This window comes from Cebus imitator, unplaced genomic scaffold (genome assembly GCF_001604975.1).
Source record: "Cebus imitator isolate Cc_AM_T3 unplaced genomic scaffold, Cebus_imitator-1.0 Scaffold38, whole genome shotgun sequence".
NCBI lineage: Eukaryota > Metazoa > Chordata > Mammalia > Primates > Cebidae > Cebus > Cebus imitator.
This window is the reverse complement of record NW_016107353.1, coordinates 3308570-3333380: the sequence shown is the minus strand read 5'-3', so window position 1 is coordinate 3333380 and position 24811 is coordinate 3308570. Positions and strand designations below refer to the sequence as shown.

The 24811-nt window shown below is 52.5% G+C and overlaps 1 protein-coding gene and 1 long non-coding RNA gene across 5 annotated transcripts in view; one reads left to right on the top strand and one right to left on the bottom strand.

The window, feature by feature from the left end:
• MFSD4A (major facilitator superfamily domain containing 4A) overlaps positions 1-19985 on the bottom strand; it is a 33982-nt gene extending 13997 nt beyond the window's left edge. For 3 of the 4 annotated variants that reach the window (XM_017525455.2, XM_037737360.1, XM_037737362.1), the window contains exons 1-6: positions 19664-19985; positions 8899-9097; positions 7955-8215; positions 4676-4844; positions 3812-3927; positions 2276-2449 (exon numbers count right to left, since the gene is read on the bottom strand). In XM_017525455.2, coding sequence (XP_017380944.1) covers positions 2276-2449; positions 3812-3927; positions 4676-4844; positions 7955-8215; positions 8899-9097; positions 19664-19893 — 1149 coding nt within the window. In that variant the 5' untranslated portion in view covers positions 19894-19985. Of the gene's footprint in view, positions 1-2275; positions 2450-3811; positions 3928-4675; positions 4845-7954; positions 8216-8898; positions 9098-16147; positions 16466-19663 lie in introns of those variants that run through there. The other variant, XM_037737361.1, reaches the window with a different exon arrangement.
• The window catches only part of LOC108302059, a 52077-nt gene continuing 47049 nt past the window's right edge, over positions 19784-24811 (top strand). Inside the window, exon 1 of the long non-coding RNA XR_005199647.1 lies at positions 19784-19834. This is a non-coding gene — a long non-coding RNA (uncharacterized LOC108302059). The remainder of the gene's footprint in view (positions 19835-24811) is intronic.

Sequence of the window (24811 nt, the reverse complement as noted above, 5' to 3'; positions counted from 1 at the left end):
CTCTAGAGTAGCTGGGATTACAGGCGTGTGCCACCATACCCGGCTGTTTTTGTATCTTTAGTACAGATGGGATTTCACTGTGTTGGTCAGGCTGGTCTTGAACTCCCGACCTCGTGATCTGCCCATCTTGGCCTCCCAAAGTGCTGGGATTACAGGTGTGAGCCACCATGCCTGGCCTTTTCATGACCCTATTTTCTAAAAGCAGCTCCAGTGAATCTGATGTATTTGGGAGTCACTTGTTCCAGGACAGTGGTTTCCTAAGCTTGCCTGATGATATAATTCCCCCAGGGCATTCATTTAATATATAGATTGCTATGCCTCCTCCTGGACATTCAGATTCATTCAGTCTGGGTTGGGCCCAGGAACCTGATTTTCCCTTTTAAAACCCAGCACTCCAGGTGAGTGTTTATGGGCAATGCCTAACACACGTGGTTGCTTCAGACCTTTATTTTCCCAAACCCAGATTTTCACCCACTATCCTCTGTCTTAGCAATTGGGCTTGTGTCTGACCTAGAGGAGGAAGCCAGGGCTGGCCACCATGTCTGTGTCCTTCCTCTTCTGCAAGCTTTTCCCTTTGATATCGTTTCACCCCAGCTCCAAGGACAGAAGGCCTTCCTCCTTGCTGAGCTGAGCGCTTCCCCTGCCCCTGCTCTCCATCCCATCTCCCCTCTGTCAGGGCCTTCCTCACTCACTCTCCCACAATGGTATTTTCATAGACCCCTCCTCCTACTAGGTATCCTCCCTTTACCCTCTGCCTATCAACAGGCTCATACCACCCGAGTCCTGCAGAACACAACTCCCTTCAACTCAAAAATATTTACAGAGAAATGCAAATTCCTCCACTGCTCATCTCCCTCTCACCCTCAACCTCTTGAGTTTGGGTTTACCCACCTACTTCCCATCTATATTGAACTGAAATTTCTTACTTGAGGGTCAGCTGGCACAAGGTCAAATCCAAGGGCCTTTCTCAGGGATCATGATCTTTGTCTCTGAAACTGCAGCATAATGTCCAAACCCCACTCTCTGCTACAAACTTAACCAAGGAAATGCTTTCTTACCTGGGCTTAGTACCCTCATTGGGCTCCTTGGAAAGGTAGTGAGTTACCTGGGCTTAGTACCCTCATTGGGCTCCTTGGAAAGGTAGTGAGTTACCACCTGGGCTTAGTACCCTCATTGGGCTCCTTGGAAAGATAGTGAGTTACCTGGGCTTAGTACCCTCATTGGGCTACTTGGAAAGGTAGTGAGTTGCAGTTACTAGAGGTGTTTAAGCAGAGAGTGAACCCCTTGGAAGGGATGTTATAGAGGTGGCTCAAGCTTTTTGGGAGATTGGACTAGACGATTCAGCAGAAGTCTGTAATGTGGACCCCTGCATCATAGATGGCGACATGGATGGACGCCAAGGCAAAAGTCTTAACCCACTGCTCAGGCCCAGACTTCCTGCCTCCCAGGCAGACCAGTTCCTTGAAGGTCATCCTCCATACCCTTCTGCCAACTTAAGAATCACCTAGGGCTGGGCAGAGTGGCTCATGCCTATAATCCTGACACTTTGGGAGGCCAAGGCAGGTGGATCACTTGAGAGGTCAGGAGTTCAAGACCAGCCTGGCCAATGTGGTGAAACCCCATCACCACTAAAAATACAAAAATCAGCTGGGCATGGTGGTGGGTGCCTGTAATCCCAGCTACTTAGAGGCTGAGGCAGGAGAATCATTTGAACTTGGGAGACAGAGGTTGCAATGAGCTTAGATTGCACCACTATGCTCCAGCCTGGGTGACAGAGTAAGACCCTATCTCCAAAAAGAAGAATCACCTAGGAGAGCCAGGGCCCAGCCCAGAGGTGATGACTCTGAAAGCTGCAGGATCCCTGGCCTCCACCACTTTCCACTGGCTGGAGGGCTCTGACCAGCTGGGGACCAAGGTAAACACAGGAGGACCAGGGCCAGCACTGGCTTTCCTCATGCTGTCGGCCGGCTGTCAGCACGGATGGGCTTCACATACTGCAGCCGGTACCTCCTACAGACCCTTCCTTTTTATGCTTTAAGGGTATAAGATCAGAGGCCCAGAGAGGGGAAGGGATTTTCATGGTCACATAGGAAGGCTCCACCTCCCAGGCTCCCACCCCTTCCTCGTCACATTCTCTCCCCTCTCTTCCGTCTACTCCTGCATTCCCATCCTGCTGGCAGAGCCCAGGTCTGGGCAAATGTCCTGGGGTAGGGCCAGGAGGAGAAGGCTTCTCCTGGGTCCCACAGAAGTCAGAGGAGGCTATTCAACTGCTTACCACGTTGATGAAAACCATGGTGGCCGGCTTCATTCTTGAGGAGATGGGAATAGAGAGGAGCCGGCCCAGTGTGATGAAGCCCCAGAAGAGGCTGGGGAGGTAGCCGGCCACCTTGTGTCCCACAGACAGGGGCTTCTCCACGGCATAGCTGTACACGAAGGCAGAATAGGCACCCTGTGGAGAGACCGGGCACCACTGAGCACACCTGCAGCCCAGCCAGACAACGACCCTCAGGAAGGGAGCCCAGGCTGGGCAGGTGTGTTGAGGGCAGTGGGAGGATTGCCTGTTCCTGTTCCCAGAGGCTCAGCCAGGGCTGGGCTTGGAGCCAAGGCTACATAGCACATTGGGGCCTGAGCTGAGGACAGAACATGGGGTGCCTTAGCTTACAGACTGCACCATGGAGACCTAGGGGTTCCAGAGAGTTGGCTCTTCCTGGTTGAAGTGGGGAGCACTGCCTGTCTGCACAGGACCTCCATGGCTACAGGTCCTGGGCAGACAGGCACTGCTCCCCACTTCAACCAGAGAACACCACTTAAAAAAAAAAAAAAGTGTGTGCGGCCAGGCACAGTGGTTCATGCCTGTAATCTTAGCACTTTGGGAAGATGAGGCGGGTGGAAAAACTGAGGTCAGGAGTTCAAGACCAGTCTGACCAATATGGTGTAACCCTATCTCTACTAAAAATACAAAAAGTAGCCAGGTGTGATGGCATGTGCCTGTAGTCCCAGCTACTTGGGAGGCTAAGGCAGGAGAATTGTTTGAACCCGGGAGGTGGAGATTGCGGTGAGCCAAGATCGTGCCACTGCATTCCAGCCTGGGAAACAGAGCAACACTCCATCTCAAAAAAAAANAAAAAAAAAAAAAAAAAGTGTGTACATGCATCTCGTTTTACAGATGAGAAAGCAGACAGAAGTGACTTGCCCAAGGTCACGCCAAGTGCTGGAAGTCAACCAGTACTGTCACGAGTATTTTCCACCAGCTCATCTAAGTTTTTAGGGCTTTTTCTTTGGAGAGGCCATCATAAGGCAATCAGTTGATCAGCCATTCATGACTGTCCTAATATAATCCTAAGAAGTTTCTGGGAGAAGGTGCTAAGTAATGCAACAGAGGTCACTAGAAATGAACAGCTGGGCCTAAATTCCACCTGAAGCTTGATTACAACACTGGCTTGAGACACTCAGGTTTGTAATGTATTACAGGAAGCAAAGGGTTTATATATGGCATGACCTCTAATTGGGGAATAGGGCACCGCCCCTTTAAAAAATGCAGGTAGCCTGCCCCAACAACAAACCAGTTAGGCCCCTACCTACAGCTCTAACAAAAATAAAAAACAGCTGGCCAAGACAGAAGCCCATAGTACCAGTGCACTGCGACTGATTCTGGAGACAGTCTCCCTAGGACTTTAAATTTTTGAATCAACTGTACTCCAGGCGAGGTCTCCAGGAAACCTTCATGCTCCTCTCTTTCTCTTGCCATTCCCAGACTGGAGTCTCAGGGTGTAGGTTCCCCAATAGGGGGCGCTGTCTGAGGCAGGCTCACCGTCAACCCGTCCGTCATGAACAGGACCAGGGCGGCTGTGATGTGGATGGCGAAGAAGGAATAAGGGGCCCCTCTGAGGTTCTTCCTTTGGCAGCAGCTGAACAGGTCCTCATGCCCTGGAGGAGGCACAGGGAGAGCAGGGGTGAGTCTCAGCTTCTGTGCCCTCCCTCTGCATGTCCCAGAGACGTGGCTGGCAGTCAGAAGAGCCCTGTGGGATGGGGCCCACCTACTGCCTCCACCTTCGCTACCTTTTCGTTAGGAACAGTCCCTGTCCATCTCCCCGTCTTGGTGGAACCAAAGCTCAAAGAGGTCAAGTGACTTGCCTAAGGTAACAAAAGGCAAGGCTGAGCAGAATGGAGGTTGGAGCCAGAAGTCTGCCTTCCTCATGCTCTTGGCCAGGTTGCACCACCAGGGCCAAGGTTTTTTTAAAAAAAGAAAACATTATCATCTGTGGCTGGACGCGGTGGCTCACACCTGTAATCCTAGCACTTTGGGAGGCTGAGGCGGGTGCATCACCTGAGGTCAGAAGTTCAAGACCAGCCTGGCCAACATGGCAAAACCCTGTCTCTACTTTAAATTATTTTAATTACTTTAATTACTTTAATTATCCAGGTGTGGTGGCGTGATCCTGTAATCCCTGCTATTTAGGAGGCTGAGGCAGGAGAATCGCTTGAACCTGGGAGGCTGAGGTTGTGGTGAGCCAAGATTGCGCCACTGCACTCCAGCCTGGGTGACAAGAGTGAAACTCCATCTCGAAAAAAAATGATTATCACCTGTGATTTAGGTTCACTCTCTCTGGGAGAGGGGTTACCAAGGAAGCCTCAACATGAGGCTGTGAGGATGCAAATTTATTAGAGCCCCTACCTGGGTGTGACTGAAACTTTGGGGGCAGTGACGAGGGGTCTTCCTTCTCAGGAGGCTGTGTCTCCAAGGCAAGCTCATCAGCAGACAGAAGCAGGGGCCTTCTCTGGGGGCAGCAGGTCAGCAGCCGCTCCTTGGACAGCAGCATCAGCACAGCCATGGGCACTGGAAGCTGAGGAGCAGGCAGAGGGTCAGGAGAGCCCTGCCCTGAGGCTCCCCCTTCCCACGCCTGGCCTCTGCACATACTGCATGTGCATAGTCCTGGGAGAGGACAGCTCTTTCCCAAGGGTGCCCAGCTAAGAGCTGAGCCATCCTCACCTAAGAAGCCAGGTGCCCTGACCAAGGTAGGAGTGGGGAGGCTTGGGGTAATTGCTGCCTGATCTTTGCCATACTCGCTTCCCTGAAAAGACAGATACTTGTCACATGCAAAGCTTAGACTCAAACTCTGCTGGCCCAGGAGAGGTGTTGGGTGTAAGCTTGCTGGAGCGTCACACCTCACACTCCTTCATGCTGGTAGGTCACGTGATGCTTTACAAAGCAACTTTGCTTTTGGGCATCACACCTCTACCAAATATGCTGGGGGACTATTATCCCCATTTTCCAGGTAGCATAACTGAGGCTTGACGTTATCACTTAGTTATAACCTGTTAGAACTGGAAGAGATCTAAGAGGTAAACTAGAGACTGAGAGACTGCCCTGGTCACACAGCAGACTCAGGGCAAAGCAAGACTGGAACCTGGCATCCTGATTCTTCCAGTGCTGTCTCCACCTAAGGAGCTGCCTTGGTGATGTTTATCCTAGCAGGGCACAGAGGCTCTCCTCAGAGGCTTGAAAACACAAACGTGGCCTCCTTTGGATTAAAAAATACACATTTACGAGCAGCCCATACACATAAGCCCAATATTCAGCTTGCTGCAGTTTATGCTAAATCTGAGCTCCTTCAGAGCGATGGGAAATGGCTCCCGCTTCTGAAGTTGCCTGAAGAAGCTTCTACCGCATTCCTCAGGGGCTCCTACCTGTGTCTCACCACTGGCTGCCAGGAAGTATCTCAGCAAGTCTAACTACGGTCCTTTCTGCTGCAACTTCAGCCCAGTTCCTTTTGCTTAGGAAGGAGAGGAAGCCCAGGGAGCTGCGGATGTCTCCCAGAGGTTGGTGAGAGTGCCTAGCTATTGGGCTCTTCCCGGCCCACAAGAGAGGCCAGCAGGGTAGAGATGGAAGGCCAGCAGATTGCCAGCCCCTGCCTGGTGCTCTTCTGGGGAAACCCTTCCCTGCCCCTGGAGGCAGGCTGGCTCTCACCAGTACTTCCCCAAATCACCCAACAGGAGTGAAAGACAAAAACCACCCCTGTGTTGGTATCTCCCTATGGTGACCTTGGGAGCCTTTCTGCACACTCAAAAAGAAGTCAAGGTCAGACATGGCCCCTGGCAGTCAGGCCTGAGCGGGGAGAGAATAGCCCCTGCCCTCAGGAGGTCCGAGCCTTAGTTGGGGAGACACGGCCCTCCCTCCAGTGTGAGGGGGAAACAGGAAACCCACCCACAGAGGCCTGTAGTGGCAGAGTGCCTGAGTAAAGGCCAAGGGGAAACAGCTGTAGAAGAGGCGTAATCACTCAGGTGGGGCTTTCCAGGGAGGTGGGTGCTGGGAAGGACTTCACAGAGGATTGGCTGGCATTGCTGGCAGGAACACACCCGATTTTATAAGAATTCCATTCAAGGAAGACAGCCCCACCTTAAAAGTCAGAGAAGGCCAGGTGGGGTGTGCATGTGTCCATGCACGTGCGTGTACGTGCGTGTGCATGTGTGCGTGCATGTGCGCCCACATGACTGCATGCACAGCCCCATCTTCCTCTATACTGGACTGTTTATTTTCAGACACAAACCAATAGAAAAAGTCAGGAAATCCTGCAGCAAACAAAGTCCCTTCAGTCTGCACTTCGTGGGGCAAGAGAGAATAAACCTCCGGCTTAAGCCAGAGCTTCCAGCTTCCTGGTCTGGGAGTCCCAGCCTAGAGGTTCTACTGACACTACTCCTTTCCTTCGAAGTTCCCTCCTGGAAGGCACAGGCCCAAAGCTGCATTGTTTCCAAAACAATGGATGGGCATGGGCTGAAAAGGGAAGGAGCAGAGGGAGATAGTGTGTTTATGAGACCTCCCAGAGGAGATTCAGACCAGGGAAAGGAAATCTACACAGGACGGGTGATGAGGGGGCAGCAGGTAGATGGTACAGACCTGTGCTTCGGTCAGGGCTTCCAGCTGGGCTCAGCTTCCTACCAGTCCCTTGTCAGGGCCTTGAGCTGCTGATGGCATGACACCCCCACCCTGCCCTCCTGCTCACTGGAATGGTGGTCTCAAAGTCTCCTCTGCCTGAGTCCCTCCCGCCTGCCCCAGAAGAGCTGATAAGTCCACCCACTGCAGAGAGAGGCTCTAGGCCACCATGACAAGCAGCATGGTGCCTCCACCCCACAGCCAGGACTGTGGCCACTGGAATGCTCCCTGCCCCCAGCCCAGGAGCCAGGGCTGCTCTGGTGTTCCCGACAGTCCTCCCCAAGCCAGGCGGATGGGGTAGGGGGTCTCGCCGCCTGACGCTCTGGCTCCAGCCTGGGCTAATGTGGGAGATCCCAACTTGGGTTGCAGAGCACCAGAGGTTTCCAGCAAGAGACCAAAGTCAGTGCTGACTTGGCAGGGGCGTACAAAGCGGGCACGGGAGCTCCCTGGGTCCCCTCAGTCTCTCCCAGCTTCCTCCCCCAGGTGGCCACTTACAGCTGGGTCAGTGTCTGACCCAGTGATGGGGTGAAGTGGTCTCTCTGCTGTTCCCACCATAGGCTGTCTTGGCAGGCAGGGCCCCTTAGAAGAGGTCATCTTGTCTGTCTCCCAGCTTCCACAGGAGCCCCTGACAGCAGGGCACAGGAGAATCCCACCATGGATGAAGGGCCCCAGAGAAAAACGCCATTTCCTGCCAGGGTCTGTCCAGGGCCTACTTCATCTGGCCTTGGAGGGAAAAACTAGTTTCCCACAGAGCCTCAGATAATTTGATAGTGGACCCTGGTTTTCACCATGCTCAGCCTGCTCACTGTTTTACCTTCCTTGAGAACTGCAATCACAAGTCACTGAAGGACCAGGATTGGGGGGACCACAGGGAGGGTTAGTTCTCCCATCCTCCTGCCTCCTCTGGGATGCACATCAGCACCAGCAGGTTTCTCAGCATCTGAAGAATCTGCACTGGGCATGGGGTGGACTCGTGTGGACTGTCCACTAGCTCCCTGCCCAGACCGCCCCAGGGACACTCACATTGATGAGGGCCATGATCCAGAAGGCATAGGACACTCGGGTCCCTGCCCCGTCCTTTGGGGGCGGCCCTGGGAACGTCTGGTTGGACCAAGGCTTGGCCTCTACGTGGTGCTGGCCCAGCACCCTGGAGACGTGGAACAGGTGGCTTCGGGAGGTGGCGTTGGCGGTGCTATTGGCAGGCAAGCAGTTGGCCTCAGACAGGAAAGGGTCAGCAATAAGGGGGCTCAGCAGAGCGCCAAAGCCCACAAAGAAGTGGAGCACCTGGGGACAGAGAAAAGGTGGCAGGTGGGGGTGTGGTTCAGTCTTCAGCCCGGGGAAGCCATGGCCTGGTGTCCAGCCCAGAGTACCCACAGTGAGCCCCCTCCCTAACCTCACCCTGTGCCCCATCTGGGGCTGCTGCCCAGCCCTGGAGTGGGGAGCCATGGTGGGTAGGAAGCAGGAGAGGTGAGGAGAGGTGAGGAATGACACTCCTCTCTCGATCACCCTGCCGGCCTGAGATGACTTCGGTGACAGTGGGCAATTCCCTCCCCATATCTCTTAATCCCCAGCTGGGACTGATCCCCATGTTAGCATCCACTAGCTAACACCCCAAAAGGAAGGGGGCACAAAAAAGGGAAGGGCGGGCTGAATCCTGGGTGACTTGGGGGAGAAGGAATAAGAGACAGGAGACAGGAAAGGAGAGGAAAGAGAGGGAGCCAAACCCTGAGTCACATCCCCTTTCCAGTTCGCAAAGAGCTTTCTCTCCTGAGCGCTTAGGCTCCTGGGACACCCAACAGTGAGGGCAGGGATCACTGCCCTGCCTTACAGATGGGGAAACTGAGTCCAGAACATACTAACCCGGCTGTAAGTGGCCACCTGGGGGAGGAAGCTGGGAGAGACTGAGGGGGCCGGTAGCTCCCGTGCCCTCCGCAGCCCCCAGCCCTGTGCATGCTGGCCTGGCTCACCTGGAGGAAGACGGCTGAGTCCTTCTGGTACATCCTCACCAGCTGCATGTTGGCTACGGTGTCGATGCAGCCCATGGCCAAGCCCGCCAGCGCCATGACCGAGGCCAGCACCTTCACGTCACGGCAGAAGGGGATGACGGCAAACACCAGGGAGATGGCCAGAGAGGAGGTGAACAGGGCCCATAGCGACTGGGCCAGGCTGCAGAAAGGAAGAGCCGTGTCAGGGGAGGGGCTCTCCTCCATTTGCTGGGTGGTCTGGGCAGCCAAGACATTTCTCCCCCTCTAGTAGAAAAGGAAGAGAGCTGAGGAAGAAGCTGCCCACTTAATAGCTGTGAGCAAGCTGTCAATATCTGTCTGCTCAGATAACAATCTACCTCACAAGGTGGCTGCAGGACTCTTCACAAAGCCTTGCCACTATTATTCTACCTACACACAATTGTCTGTGATTTCCTTAAACCTTAAAGTGTTTACTTAAAAGCAATTAATGCAAAAATATTTCCCACCCCTTTCAGGGAACCTGCTTTGAGCATCTCAAGAGACCTGTGCCATGGCATGCAACCACAGGTGGGACACGGATGGAACCTGAGCCTGGAAGTCCCTGAGCTGGGTATTTCCTCCTCCTCAGGAATTGGCACTGGCTGCCCTGTGCCCTCTCCACACAGGAATGCTGAGGCAGCCATTGCCTCACAGGCAACAGGCCTAGGCCACCTGCACCAGTGCCCACAGCCCAGGTATTTGGGTGATTTGCTGACCCCTGTAGCAGACACAGGTCACAGGCTCTGTGCCTGGCAAATGTGCAGAAGGTGAGAGAGGAGGTGCTTCGGCCATCCCCACTGAGAGATGACCGTGTTGATCTTTCCTTTCTTCAGACCATAGAAAAGCCCACAGCAGGCAGGCAGAGGGCCTGCTACCCTACCAGTGAATGAATGAATGAATGAATGAATGAATGGTGAATGAATGGAGTGTCTAAGCCTCTGTCAAGATCTTTTTTGGGACACTGTGTCCAATAACTAGACTCTCAGAGAAAGGATAAAGACTTGTATTTTCTGGGGCCAACCTGAAAGGCTAATGTCAGAGAGGAGAGATTGGGCAGCAGGAAGGTTCTGGAGTTGTAGAGGAACTTTCTCAGATTCTGAAAAGTGAGAGAGCCACCCTCCCATCATCAGCCTCCACTGTGGCTGCTGGACCTGGAAAGGTGGGAGCTGAGAGAGGGGAGGGGAAAAGCCCTCTCTGAGTTTCACACTGAAGAAAAGGGGGAGCCCCCAGCGACCCCTCAGGCTGTCTTCCCAGGGCTTCTGCCCCTGACTCCCTTGGCTCTTGGCCATGGCCCTCAGCTATCTCATCTTGCCCCATTTTTGATTAAATCCTTTATCAGGACGGCTCTGCTGATAGCAGCAGTTCGTTATTTTCTCCTTTCTTGTTTCCAGGCTGATCTGCTGGGAAGATTACCGATCATGACAGTCATGACCCCAGCGTGTTCCCAGATCAGAACTCATCAGGAGGGGAGGGGGACCAACCTCAAGGCCAGCTGTTAGAAGGAGATGGAGGGAGGCTGTGTCATGGGGAGGCCTGTTCAGGTCCCTTCTGACTCCCCCTGGGGTCCCTGCTCTGCCAGTCCCCAGAACTGAGAGCCAGGCTGTGCCGCACCCCCGCCCACTGCCCACTGCCTGCTGCCACTCGCTGCACCCCCGTATGCTTCTGCTCCAGCATCCTCCTTGGCACCTGGCACAGAGGCAATGCAAATATACAACACGGACTGATGAAAAGCAGGCAGCTCATCATAGTTCTCTTTCTTACCCCTCCCTTTCCCTGGACGAGACAAGCTAGGTAGCCTCCTGGGTGGCCTGACTTTAGGGATAGCAAGCGGATCCCCTGTCAGCGCTCTCAGATATCCCCCTTCTGATCCTGGAACCAGGACGTGACATTTCCATCTCCTCACTCACCACTTTACGGTAAGCAGGGATGGCCCAAAGCAAGTGCAAAACTCTCTTGAAGGACTAACTCATTATCATTGTTGCTTTAAATCCTGAAGCAAAGTGATGAAGCAATTGGTCCTGCAGCACAGTCCTGAGGGGTGGGAGCTGGGATCCACAAGCTGACAGCAGCAGGGGCTGCACAGAGGTATGGGAAAGGAAACCAGGATAATAGCAAGTGCGACTGTGGTCTGCACGACCACTGCTAACCTTTGTCATTTGGTGCATATGACCAGGCTGTGAGGCAAGCTTTGTCATTGTGCCCATTTGACCCATGAGTAAACTCAGGCTGAGAAAGGCTAAGATAGCAGCAGACAGAGCCTGGATTCTAACCAAGGTCTTCTGGCTTGATAATCCGTATGCTATGCTGCTTTTCCATGGAGGAGTGTGTGTGTGCACATGTGCGTGCATGTGTATGGGTATGTGACCGAGTTACTCGCTAATGGCTCCACTTAGAAGGTGCAAACGCAGGAGGGAAAGGAGGGAGCCATGGACCAAGCCAGGCTGGAGAGGGGAGCGCCAGCCGAGAATAGGAGACCAGATTTTGCAGAGTGTTGATGGCAGGGCTAGGACGCACTGGAGAGCTTCCGCAGTCTCTAGAACACACGCGTCTAACACCCCTCTGCAGGGGTTAGCAGAGATCTACATGCTCACTAGCATCACTGCTGGCTCCACCGCCAGCTTCCCCAGGCATCTGCCTCCGCCCCTTCATTGTGGAAGCCATGTCTGGCCCCACGTTTGGCCTTGCAGAGACACTCAACCCAGGCTTCTGGATGTGGCTAGTGACTGGCACAGTGCTTGGGGAATGCTTGTCTTGCCACCTCACACGGGATGGCCTGGTAGAAGGGACTGGTTACTGCTGGGAGGCCAGTGTGGGAGTTTTGCTAGTTTATCTGATAGGGGTGACAGAGATAGAGGCAGAGAAGGAATAATGTAGGGACGGGTTGCCAGAAAGGTGCCAGGTGCACAGTGGGGGATCAGGAAAAGGGGAAGGGGTCAGGAAGGGATGAAAGGGGTCAGGAAGCCCTCCCTCTTCAGGTCTTGCCTCTATCCTGTTCCCTGCTCTTCATCTCCTCTCACCTGTCATTCTTGAGAAGGACACTAGGTGCCCACTGGGGGCATGGTTGGTCCCAAGCTCAGCCACAGGACAAGGGAGGGATAAAGAGAGAAAAGAGGGAAAAAAAGGGAGCCTGGAGAGAACCAAGCCTGGGAAATCCCCTCCCTGCATCTCCCTGGGCTGTGATTTTAGCTTGACAGGCTTGGAGGTTAGGGGGATGGAGACCTGTTCCCAATAAATGGGGACATCTGTGCCACAGAAAATCTTGTCTGTAGATCCCAGGCTGCCCTCCCTCCCCAGTTGCTTCCACAGGGCTGTGCCTGGGCATTCCAAACATCAGCCTGAACAAATTTCTTTAGACTGATAGGCTGTTGCCAAGGAAAAGGAGGTCCCAGACACATCCCAGAGCCAGACTGAAATACATTTATTGCCTGTTTTAAATGGCTTGGTCAATAGCCCCTTCTAGGAATGTGGATAATTAAAAATTACAGAATAATCATGTCAAAACAGTTTTGGAGTCGAGGATGTAGTGGGATCTGTAATCAGAATACTGGGTTCTAGGCCCACCTTGGCCACTTCCCAGTGGTGTCACTTGGGCAAGCCACTTAGCGCTTAGCCCCTCTGAGCCTTAGTTTCCTCTGCTGTAAAATGGGGACAACAAGCTCTGCATGAGATTGAGGCTTCCAGGAGGAGTCCATGTGATGTGACATTTCATCCTCTGCTCACTCTCTGGGATTTTCCCCTGGCCACCTGCCACCCCCTCCCAGGTGCTCACTGCCTCCCTGCTGGCTTCCCCAAAGAGCAATGTCAGGCCCAGAGAACTGCACTGAGCTGACAGGATGCAGAGACCAGTGCCAGCTCCCAGATTCCACTGCCCCCAGGCCTGCCCCTGTTCCTGCTGCAAGGGCCTTTGGTGTGGCCCTGGGAGGCTGGCCCAGGAACTGTTGGAAGGAGGTATGTCCCTTGTCCCCTGCCCCACTCGCTCCCCACCCTGGGCAACATCTCAGCTAGCGTGGCAGCAATGACACCTGTCTCTCATTTTACAGATCAGGAAACTGAGGCCGAGACAGGGTAAAAGAGAGGAATAGAACTGAGCCAGGATCCAAAGTCTTAGCTCCCAATCCAGGCAAAGCCAGCAGAGTGGCAGAGTGGCATTGATCTTCCCTTCGTTAATTCAGGCCAATTAAGAGCCTCACTTTCCCCAAGACCCAGAGAGACCCACGACATAGCCTGGACAGTCTGGAAAACCTACTTTAGGAACCCTCAGAAATGACCAAGTTACTTATTAATGGCAGAAGGTATAAGTGGGAGAGGGAAGAGGAGGGAGCCAGAGTTCTCCGCAAGGTGAACTCCGCTCTCTCTGCTAGAACTGCCTGCCCAGCCCCGCTTGCTGGGTGACCTTGAGCTGCTGCTGCCCCCTCTCAGCCCCGTGCTCTGCCTTACCCCAAGGGAACACGTGATCACTTTGACCTGGCCCTGCCTTGGACACCTGTTTTTGCTCTCCTGGTTCTGTGAAAAGAGGAGGGAATGGTTGGCTCTGAAACAGGGGAAGGGCCTGAGCAGTAAGATGCCAGGCGGCCCACTCCTCCCTGCCACCCCCAGGGGTGGGGAATAATGCTGCTGAGGCTCAGCCTCATGCCACCCTGGGTAGGGCCTGATGGCACTGACATTCTCTACATTTTTGTCCCAGCAGGGATGCTCAGGACATCTTCCTCCCACCTCTCCCCTCCCAGCCTGGATGACCTCCTTCCTCGAGGGACCAGGGAAGAGGGGCAGAGAGCAGAACTGTGGAAGAGTCACAGATGAAAGTGTCTCTAACCCCTATCTACCCAAAAAGGGGCAGCCGCCCAGAGGGAGATGGTATGGGGACCTGGGACAAGAAACCAGGAGATAAGGGACCCCCTGGGAGCTAGGGCAGGTTGGTGACTCTATCTCAAGCCAGGCTGATGGAGAAGGGGCAGCTGAGACTGAGGGCAGGGCAACTGTTAAAAAAGCCCCCTCTAACTCAGTCACCCCAGCCTTTACACTGACACCCCAGTTGTTCAGGGCCCCACATTGAATCTGGAGAGATCCAAAGGGAGGGGCAGACAAACTGGTCTTTGAGGAGATTCCCAGCTAAGGCAGGACCACCCTGTTAGACTCTGAGGTTGGGAGCTGCATCTTGCACATGATGGCATCCCCTTGAACCCACTGTGGTGCTGGGTACACAGGGCATGCTCCTTAGATGTTGGTTGAACTTGAACTTGCAGTCTGTTCACTTGGAACACCTCTCCCTCAATTCTTTGTATGCCTGGCTCTCTCCTGTCACTGAAGAGTCAGCTTTAATATCACCTCCCCAGAAAGGACTTCCTTGAGCACCTAGCTAAGTAGCCCCCCAAATCTGCCACTCCCCACGCTACCCTGCATTATTTCCTTCATTTCACTATGTAAAATTCTCCATAGTGTGGGTTCCATGAGTGCAGTGACTTTTCCTTCGTCTGTGGTATTCACCCTTCAATCAGGATCTGCTCAAGAGGTATTTGTTGAATGGATGAATTAATGGGTGGGATAAGTTTTGAGATTTTTGTTTTGGTTTTTGAGACAAGGACTTGCTCTGTTGCTCAGGTGGAAGTGCGGTGGTGCAATCACGGCTCACCGCAGCCTCAAACTCCAGGCTCAAGTGATCTTCCCACTTCGGCCCCCTGAGTAGCTGGGACTACAGGTGTGCATCACCATGCCCAGCTAATTTTTAAAAGTTTTTAGAGACAAGGTCTCACTTTGCTGCCCAGGCTGGTCTTGAACTCCTGCCCTCAAGTGATCGTCTCACCTTGGCCTCCCAAAGTGCTGGGATTACAGGTGTGAGCCACCAAACTTAGCTTTGAGATTTTTTTTTAACTTAAAAAATTGATATATAATTTACATACTATAAAATTCACATATTTAAGCATACAAGTCAATTGTTTTTAGAATATTTGGAGTTGTAAAACCATCACTACAATCTGCCTTTAGAGCATTTCCGTCACCCCAGAAAGAAATCTTATATCCAGGCCGGGTGCAGTGGCTCACACCACTTTGGGAGGCTGAGATAGGAGGATTGCTTGATGTCAAGAGTGAAAGACTAGCCTGGCCAACGTGGTGAAACCTGTCTCTACTAAAAATACAAAAATTAGCTGGGTGTGGTAGTGCACATCTGTAATCCTAGCTTCTTGGAAGGCCTGAGGCCTGAGAATTGCCTGAACCCAGGACGTGGAGGTTGTAGTAAGCCAGGGTCGCACCACCTCATTTCAGCTTGGGCAACAGAGCATGACTATGTTTCAAAAAAAATTAAAAAAAATAAAAAATAAATCTAATATTCATTAGCAGTCACTCTCCATTCCTCTCCACATCCTACCCTTAGCCTTACGCAACTACTAATTTAGTTTCTGTATCTGCAGATTTCCTTATTCTGGACTTTTACATAAATAAAATCATATAATATGTGATCTCTTGTGTCCGTCTTCTTTCACTTAGCATGATGTTTTCCAGATCATCCGTGGTACAGCATGTGTCAGTATCTCACTCCTTTTTATGGCTGAGCGATATTCCATTCCACGGATATACCACTCTTTTTCTTTTTCTTTTTTTTGAGACAGACTTGCATTCTTGTTGCCCAGGCTGGAGTGCAATGGCGCAACCTCAGCTCACTGCAACCTCTGCCTCCTAGGTTCAAGTGATTCTCCCGCCTCAGCCTCCCGAGTCGCTGGGATTACAGATGCCTGCCACCATGCCCAGCTAATTTTTGTATATATATATATATATATATATATATATATATTTATTTTTTTTTTAGTAGAGACAGGGTTTCACCATGTTGGCCAGGCTGGTCTTGAACTCCTGACCTCAGGTGATCCACCTGCCTCAGCCTCCCAAAGTGCTGGGATTACAGGAGTGAGCCAGCCCACCCATCCAATATACCACATTTTTGTTTTGTTTTGACCCTAGAGTCTCACTATGCTTCCCAGGTTGGCTTTGAACTCCTGGGCTTGAGCAAGCTTCCCACTTCAGTCTCTCAAGTAGCTGGGACAAGCAGGTATGTACCGCCACACCTGGCTGGATAGGCCATGTTTTTGTTTGTCCATCTGTCTGTTGATGGACGTTTGGTTTGCTTCTACTTTTTGACTGGGATGAATAACGCTGCTATGAACATTCACGTACAGGTTTAGTATGTGGACGTACATTTTCAGTTCTTTCGGGTACATACCTGGGGGTTGGGGTCATATGACAGCCCCATGTTGGGGCCGATTTTTAAAACAAGGACAGTGTCTAGTGCTGGACTCTCAGTAGGTTTTTGGCACAGGTTTGTTGCATGCTGATAGGTACCCAAAGTGCTCCAGGGAGAGACAGAGGCTTTGTGGATGAGAGACCAACCAGAGCCCAGCTCACGGGGAGAAGCTGGTTTGTGCTGTGTTCGAGGAACTAGAAGGGACCAGCAGGTCTGGGGGTGGCCTGGGAAACTGGTGTATGATGCAGTGGCCAGGAGGGAGTCATAGCTAGGTCTGGGGCAGGGTAGGACCTGCAGATGAGAAGGAATCTGAGAGGGGAAAAAAGGGAGAAAAAGAGAAAGTGGACAGGGCAAAGAGAGGAAGAACTCAACAAACCCTCCGACAAACCTTCTGTTAAGAGAGCGTGGGCAGGGGAGAGGCCAAGGTGAGGCTGGGAGAAGGCTGGCGAAGCTCTGAAAGTTGTTTACCTACTCTGCTGCCTCCAAGATAAAGGGGTCCCCCAACTGCCTGGGGCGGTTAGACAGGTCCCCAAGAAACCAGGAAAAATCTTAACCTTTAATCTAAATACCCCTTCCCCTTTCCTGCCTGACAAAGCACACACCTATACACCCTTGTCAACCAGGTGGCTTTTTGTTTTTCTCTGAGAGAGTGAGTAAGCTGGTGCTGCCCTGAGCTCAAGTCTTCCCCTCCACCCACTCCAATATCCAAGGCTCTCCACCTTCCACACTAGTCCTTCCAACGCACATCCCTATGGAGGCATCTAGAAGCTCCGTTCAGCCTGTGCCCTCAGTCTGGTCCCAGCAGTAGGCAGGACCCACCGAGTAGGAACCCACAAGAAAGACACTACCCCCAACTCTCCTCTCCCATGTGTCATTCTCAACTTTCCCCCACTCCCCCGCAACAGCTGGCTCTCACAGATTTGCTAAAGCAATCCCCCACTCACAAGCATCAACCAAGCGAGAGTGGAGCTGGTAATCACTTAAGCTGCAAAGCACTTGCTTGAGAGGCCATTGCATTTTAGCTGAGACATAGTCCCATGGAACCCAGCTTTAAAGCTTGGTTGCAGGGTGGAGGTTCTGTCTGGGGGGATGGGAGACTGTGATGAGAGCTGCCCAGAGTCAGCAAGGTGGTGGGAGGCTGTTGCCTACACTCAAGGCCACCCCTGGACATTCTTCTGTATATCTGCTTTGCTCTTAACCAAAGGAAAGAGCTCTTCATGGCATTTTGTCTTGGTGGGTGGGAGGTTCAGAATTTAAACCTCAACCACTGATAGGATCTACCCCCACTCAAAGATCCCAGCAGGAAGCCCCAGAGGCCCACTGTTGCATGCCCAGAAGTTGTTGGAGCTCAGGAATACCCAGCCCATGAGCATCCTCAGGGCTACTCATCCCAAACCTGTGCCTGATCTGCAGAGTGTACGATGATGATTCACAAAGCAAGAGGTATTGCCTAAGGATCTGTCTTAGAGATAACGCCTGTGTTCGATTCCTGGATGGTCTTCTTAACAACCATGTGCTGTGGGCAGAGTTCCTGAACCTCTCTGTGCCCCTACTTCCTTATGCATAAAATGGAGATAACAGTACTACTTTGCAAGGTGGTTGTGAAGATTAAATGCGCTGATACATGTGAAGGACTATGAATAGTGCCTGGCACACAGCAAGTGCAGAATAAAGTGAGTTATCATTGTTACCATGATTCTTTTTCTTTTCTGTGAGCCAGTTCCTGCTGCAGGGCTCTCTCTGCTCCCTGTTCAGAGTCCTGTGTTGGGTAATCAGCGCTGAGGGAGACACAAAGCTACCCAGGAAGAGATGGCCCAGCTGGGTGAGTGTGCATCTCTGCTGGCTTCAGAGCCCTTCAAGCCCTGCCCTGCCAACCTGTCATTTCGAATTATCCTCATTCCCCTTCCTGTTTTTGCACTACATATGTTCTTTAAAAGTTCCAGGTAAAAGAGCTTTTGTAAGTCAAAGTACTTAAGCAAAACCAAAAAAACCTCTGCCAGCTACAGATACTTTATCTTCTTTTCTAATTAAACCTCTAGGCAGAATGAATCTTGAGCTTTTTCTTAAGATTTTTCTGAGTCTCCTGTATATTCCAATCCTCTACCACACCCACAAAACACTGGTGTACACAAGGAGACTTGCTTTTTAAGAGGAGAATAATTTGGTTTACAAGAGGATTTGGGGAAAATGGGGATAATCACTTACAAAATTGACCATGTTTTTAAGCCTGGGTGGCATAAAGTGGGGTTCATCTGGACTGACACCTGTGTTCCCTCCGCCAGCTCTGGAAGCAAGGCGGATAGAAACACCTGCCCTCATGAACACCTCTAGGAGTGAGCCAAAGGGGAGAACCACAGCCCAGAACGGCCTGTCCAGAGGTTTCTCTGGGGTAGCCCAACTGTAGTTTTGTCTCCAGGCCAGCTGCTTGCTCGACTGAGTCCATGGGATCTGGGAAACCACTCAGCCAGGAGCTGGGGCTGGGGGCTCACCCAGCAGCCTCCGGCTTGCAGGTCATCTATTCCCTATTCTGTGATGGGTCTCTGTTTTCCACGCTGCACCGGGAGCGTGAATCCTGCTGCCTTTCCGCAAAGGCCCCCGGAGGTGGCTCTGTCCAATTTAAGCAGAGAGAATGAGGCTCTGCAATGGTATCAAAGGGGGACCTCTGGGGGCAGTGCCAGGGAGAGTCCAGAGCCCTGTCCTGGGCAGAGGCCAAGCAGGAGTAGCATGAGGTGGGTGGGGAGTGGAGGGGAACCTTGGCACCAGGGCTGGAGTGTCACCTTGCCAAGCTATGGGTGAAGTGTCCTGCCCCTCCCTACCTGGCCTTAATGGTGAGGTGCTGTGTGTCTCGGGGGCCAACGCAGAAACCATATTCTGGCTGTCACAGGAGGAGGGCTACACAGGACCCACCAACGCCATGGCTACCCAGGGGAAGGGACAGCCTGTGTTAGCTGACCTGGAGCTGCCGACGGCGGAGCCCGGCCCTGGGAATCAGCCAAGCCGCAGGCCACCTCCGGCACCCTGCACCGCCACAGAGCTGGCCCTCACACCTTCCTTCCACCTCACTTCCAACCCCGCCCCGGCAGCTGGGGCTACTGACAAACCCCAGAGGAGCTGTGCAAGAGGGGCGCCCTCCACACCTCTGCAAACTCCATCACTCCTCTCCCCACGGGGCGGTGGGTGGGGGAAGCAGGTGGAAACGGGTTTTATCCTCTCACAGGGATGAGTGGTGACCAATAAATAAGCCAGAAGTCACCTTCAGTCTCTGGAGAGAGTTTTCCAGGGAGAGCTGCGGGGGAGGGAGGAAGGCAGCTCTTCGGCCAAGGCGGGGCGCTGCCGGCGGAGCTGGGAGGGGTGGTCGCGGCCCGGGAGGCGGGGGCGACGGGCAGCCCCATGGGGCTGGGGCCGAGGCTGGGTCGCGGGGCGGAGGGAAGGGTCGGCCCGGCGCGGGTGGGCGCCGGGGCTCGCGGGGCGGGGGCGCACGGGCGCGGCACTCACGTCCTCTTGAAGACGCCCCCGAGGGCGCTGCCCAGCAGGAGGCAGAGCTGCTGCGAGAAGAAGACCCAGGAGATCTGGGGCAGCGAGCTGTGCGTCTGGCAGCGCAGGTCCAGCAGCGTGGGCCCCAGGAAGGCGATGCACAGGCCGAAGCTGAAGAAGACACTCCAGTAGGTGAGCGTGGGCTGCAGGTTGCGGCGGAGCAGCCCCGACACGCGGCCGTCGCAGCCCATGGCCCCGGCTGGCGGGCTCGCGGCTCTGGTCCCGGCGAGCCCGGTGTCCGAGTGCAGCCCGCGGGAGGGCCGGCCGGGCTGTGGAGGCCCGCGGCCGGGAGGGAGGGGCGGGGAGGGGCCGCCCCGGCGAGGGGCCCCGCCCTCGGGCCCGGGCGGCGGCGGGGGCGCCTCTGCGGCGGGTGGGCAGCGCGTCCGCTCCCGCGCCTTCCCTGTGCGGTGCCAGGCGCCGGCCTCCCCCTCCTACCCGAGCGCACATGCTCGCCCTCCCCCGGCTGCGGAGACCAACCGGGAGCCGCGCTGCCCCCCGCCCGCCCCACCAGCCTCCGGATGCAGCCCCCAGGGACTGAGGGGCGCGAGCGCCCATTTTAGGACCCGGCAAATGGAGAGCCCGAGACGTCCTGTGCCTCCAGAGGGAGGCTAGGTGCCCTCTCCCCGCGCCCGGGCTGTGGCGGTGGAGGAAACCCGGACCCCTCACGCTTTAAACCTAGGTGCTTCCCAGATAGACCTCGAGGGTCTAACGGCACCCCTTTTCCCCCGGAACAGAAGGCAAAATCTTGTTGTACATACGTTTCTTCTCGGGAGAGTATTCTTGCATGGCTTTCATTAGAACCCCAAGAGGCTAATCACGTTGCCCTTTAGAAGCAGAACCCTAGAAACTTGCCATCTTCCCACACTAAACTCCCTGGGAGGGCCTGAGAGTCCCAGCCTCAACCCATCCCAGCCCTGGCCAGGTGCGAGGAGGTGGAGGATGACGCTGATCTGTGCTGTTTCTCTTTCTCTTTCTAACTAGTTGGAGGAGGGCAGAGAGGGAAGGGCCGTGTCCTGGAGAAACCCCGGGAGGAATTCTGAAATCATCTCCTAGAAAAAACATGTATAAAAGAGTTCTGGGGAAAATTCTTTCTTCGAGGGATAAAGCCTTGGCAGTGGGTAGGGGGTTGATTAGTGTCTAGGCTGGGTATTGTTCGAGGAACCTGCAGCTGACCTAGGCTGTCCCTTCGTTAGGTGGCCTTGGGCTGGCTGAGTGGTATGGCTCCTGAGGGAGCCAGGATCTGGCCCCTGGAGGCAGAACAGTAAGGCCCTGTGGTGCCACCTCTGCCCAGATGTTCTGTTAGTGACAGGAGCCATGACATCATGTCCACGAGCCCACCAGGGGGACCAGGGCTGAAAAGACTGAGGAGGTACATGGGCAGGTGTCCCCAAGACAACTTGGCATGAGGTGGGGCAATCAACTTCTCTTGCAGGTACTGGTCCCATCTCACAGCAGCACCCCTGCGTCTGCTCTGTCCCTCCCTGGACAGTGAGCCCCAGAGATGGGGGAGTCCCAGGGTCCCGTGGCCCACCACTCTGTGAGTAATGACAAGTGCCTATTTAATAGTGATGATGGGGGGCCTGCACAGTAATTGTAATAAACTAAAAAGCTACCCTCTTGGGGGGAAAAAATCACCAAACAAATCATAACCACCAGTTTTTGACTGAGTCTTCTCTGCCAATCACAGAACTCCGGGAACCATAGCAGCTCAGTCCTGTTCTTGACTGACACCTCTAGTGCTGAGGACTTTGCATATTTCCAGGGGACCTGCTTGCAGCGTGGATGAGCTCTGGTTGTAGAAAGGGCCTTAGGCTACATTGAAATGTTCCTTCCTATAACTGCTTCCCACGGCCCCACACAGAACAAATCTAATTGTTCTGCCATGTAAGTCCTTCACACCCCAAATGACCTTGCCCCAGTGATTATGCTTCTCTAGTCCAAACACCTGAAATCCTTCCATAATTTCCTTAAATGGTGTTCCCAACTGCAGCACGCTACTGGCTCAGCTCCTCCAGCTACAGTGACAATGACCCTGGCACAAAGAGGTAGCCCCCAGTGCCGGGGGTACGGGAAGCATTCTGAAGCTTGATCTAGTTGGTGGTTACACAGGTGTAAATATATGTAAAAATTTATGGGCTATACACTTAAGATTTGTGCATTTTTGTGTGTGTAAGTTAAAATACTTTGAGGGTCTAACGGCAGCCCTCTTTTTCCCAGAACAGAAGGCAAAATCTTGTTGTATATACATTTCTTCTTTGGTAAGTAGCTGTGCATGGCTTTCATTAGAACCCCAAGAGTTTAATCACATTGACCTTTAGAAGGAGAACCCTAGAAATCTGCCATCTCCCTCACACTAAGCGCCTAGGTTTAAAGGGTAAGGGGTTCCGGTTTCCTCCACCCCCACAGCCCGGGTACAAGGAGAGGACCCTTAGCCCCTTTATCTCTCTGGAGATATGTCTCCAAGATGTCTCGGGCTCTCCATTTGCCAGGCTCTATAATAGCAAAGTAAAAATAAAAAGTAAGTAAAAATAAAGGGAGGCACTTCACCATGAATATAATACTCAGCCCCTTTATAGTTCTGGTACTATAGAAGGTCCTTGGGTTGAAATAAGCATATATAGAAACAAGTACAGCCATCTCTCCATATCCCACGTCCTGTGGGGGGATTGATTCCAGGAGCACCTCCAGTTAAATACCAGTATCTGAAGATGCTCAAGTCCCTGATATAAAATGGCATAGTATTTGCATATAACCTACATCTATCAGCCTGTACACTTTAAATCATCTCTGGATTACTTGTAATACCGAATGCAATGTAAATGCTGCGTAAATAGTTGTTACACTGTATTGTTTAGGGAATGACAAGAAAAAAGTCTGTATATGTTCAGTACAGATGAATTTTTTTTCAAATATTTTGATGTACAGTTGGTTGAATTTACAGATGCAGAACCCACAGAGACAGAAGGCCAATTATAGAGCAGTGAGGTATGTTCTGTAATGGGGCGGTTTGAGGGCCTGGAGAGCTAAGTGTCTATTTCTGCCTGGGAAGGCTTCATGGAAGAGGTGGCTTCTGAGTGGGGTCTGAAAGATGAGTCTATATGTGAAAAGATTTTGCTTATTGTCGCTTTCTTCATCTCTTTCTCTGTCTTTTCTATTTTCCAGCATCACACACTATCCACCTCCTTTAGGCATCTTTCCCAGATGAATTAATTCTATTAAATTCTCATTTCCAGCAAGACTTTCTTCCATTCCTATACTGCTATCCCATCTTCACAGGGCCAGGTATTACATTTTATGGACTGTTCCTCCAGCGCCTTACAGGAGCCAGTTAAACCACGAGTTTCTAAGGGCTGGGAGCATGTCTATTGACCTGTGTTCTCCCTCTCTCCACCCTTCTCACACGTCTCACATAAAAGAATGCCTTGGCCGGGTGCGGTGGCTCACGCCTGTAATCCCAGCACTTTGGGAGGCCGAGGCGGGTGGATCACGAGGTCAAGAGATCGAGACCATCCTGGTCAACATGGTGAAACCCCGTCTCTACTAAAACTACAAAAAATTAGCTGGGCATGGTGGCGTGTGCCTGTAATCCCAGCTACTCAGGAGGCTGAGGCAGGAGAATTGCCTGAACCCAGGAGGCGGAGGTTGCGGTGAGCCGAGATGGCGCCATTGCACTCCAGCCTGGGTAACAAGAGCGAAACTCCGTCTCAAAAAAAGAAAAAAAAAAAAAAAAAGAATGCCTTGCAGATAACAAGTACTGGATGAATAGTTGGTAAAGTGAATTGTTTGTCCAAAAATTCTACAATTACTTTTTATACACATGACATATACATACATGTGTATGTCACATCTCCCCATTACAAGTTCCCCAAGGGCAGAGGCTATCCAGTCTTTCCTTTGCGCTGTGTATTCAAATGCCCTTCTTGGTTGGGCACCTTGTGCTGTATTCTCTCTCTTTTTTTTTTTTGGATCTTTAGGTTCTGGGGTACATGTGCAGATCATGTAGGACTATTGCTTAGGTACATACATGGCAAAGTGGTTTGCTGCCCCCATCACCTATATCTGGCATTTCTCCCCATGTTATCCCTCCCCAACCTCCCCCCACCCCCCCATCCCTCCCCTTGCCCCACCTTGTGCTTATTCTTAAATTTGAAGGACAAAACCTTGGATGCTTCTTTAACTCCTCTCTGATTTCCCCCCTTATAAATTGGAAGGGAATTATCCCCCTCCCTCACAAGACATGGAAAGTGATTTGAGACTCCCAAATATGGAAAGATTGCATTAATTGGAATAAAGGATCTGTAGGAGTAAAGGGTTCTCAAGCTCTTGGAGACTGAAATCTATTTATTGCCTCAAGGGTTTCCTCTCCAGAAGTCTTTTTCTGACCTTTCTAGCCTCCCTCCTTGGGGCTCCCAACCCATCCTAGTGCTGAGTCCCTGTTTAGTACCGTTCTTCCAAGGCAAGGACCACAGGGTTGGTTCATCCCTGGGTGCCTGGATTTCTGACTCCTTGGTGAGAGGTGTTTGCACTACACCAAACTCTTGTGCTTCTTTTTTTTTTTTTTTTTTTGAGACACAGTCTCACTCTGCCACCCAGGCTGGAGTACAATGGCACAATCTCAGCTCACTTCAACCTCTGCCTCCCAGGTTCAAGCAATTCTCTTGCTTCAGCCTTCTGAGTAGCTGGGATTATAGGCACACACCACCACGCCTGGCTAATTTTTGTATTTTTAATAGAGACAGGGTTTCACCATGTTGGCCCATGGTGATCCACCCATCTCAGCCTCCCAAGTCCCGGGATTACAGGCATGAGCCACCGCACCCAGCTGAACTTTTGTGCTTATACCTGAAAGTTGAGAAGCCCTGCAGATCTTGGACCACCCAGAGGTAGAGAATCCATGTTGGAGAAACACACAGGAGAAGGTAAACAAGGAAATAAGAGCAAGATACCCTTACCACTGTCCTTTTACATGCATCACAGCTGCAGAAATTCCTTAGTATATAAAACCATGTTGTACGTTTTATTTTTGTTGCTGTTTCTGTTAGAATTGAAGACCTTAAATATTTAAACAAGGTATAAAGAAAAGAGGCCCGATTCTCGTTAGCTGAGCAG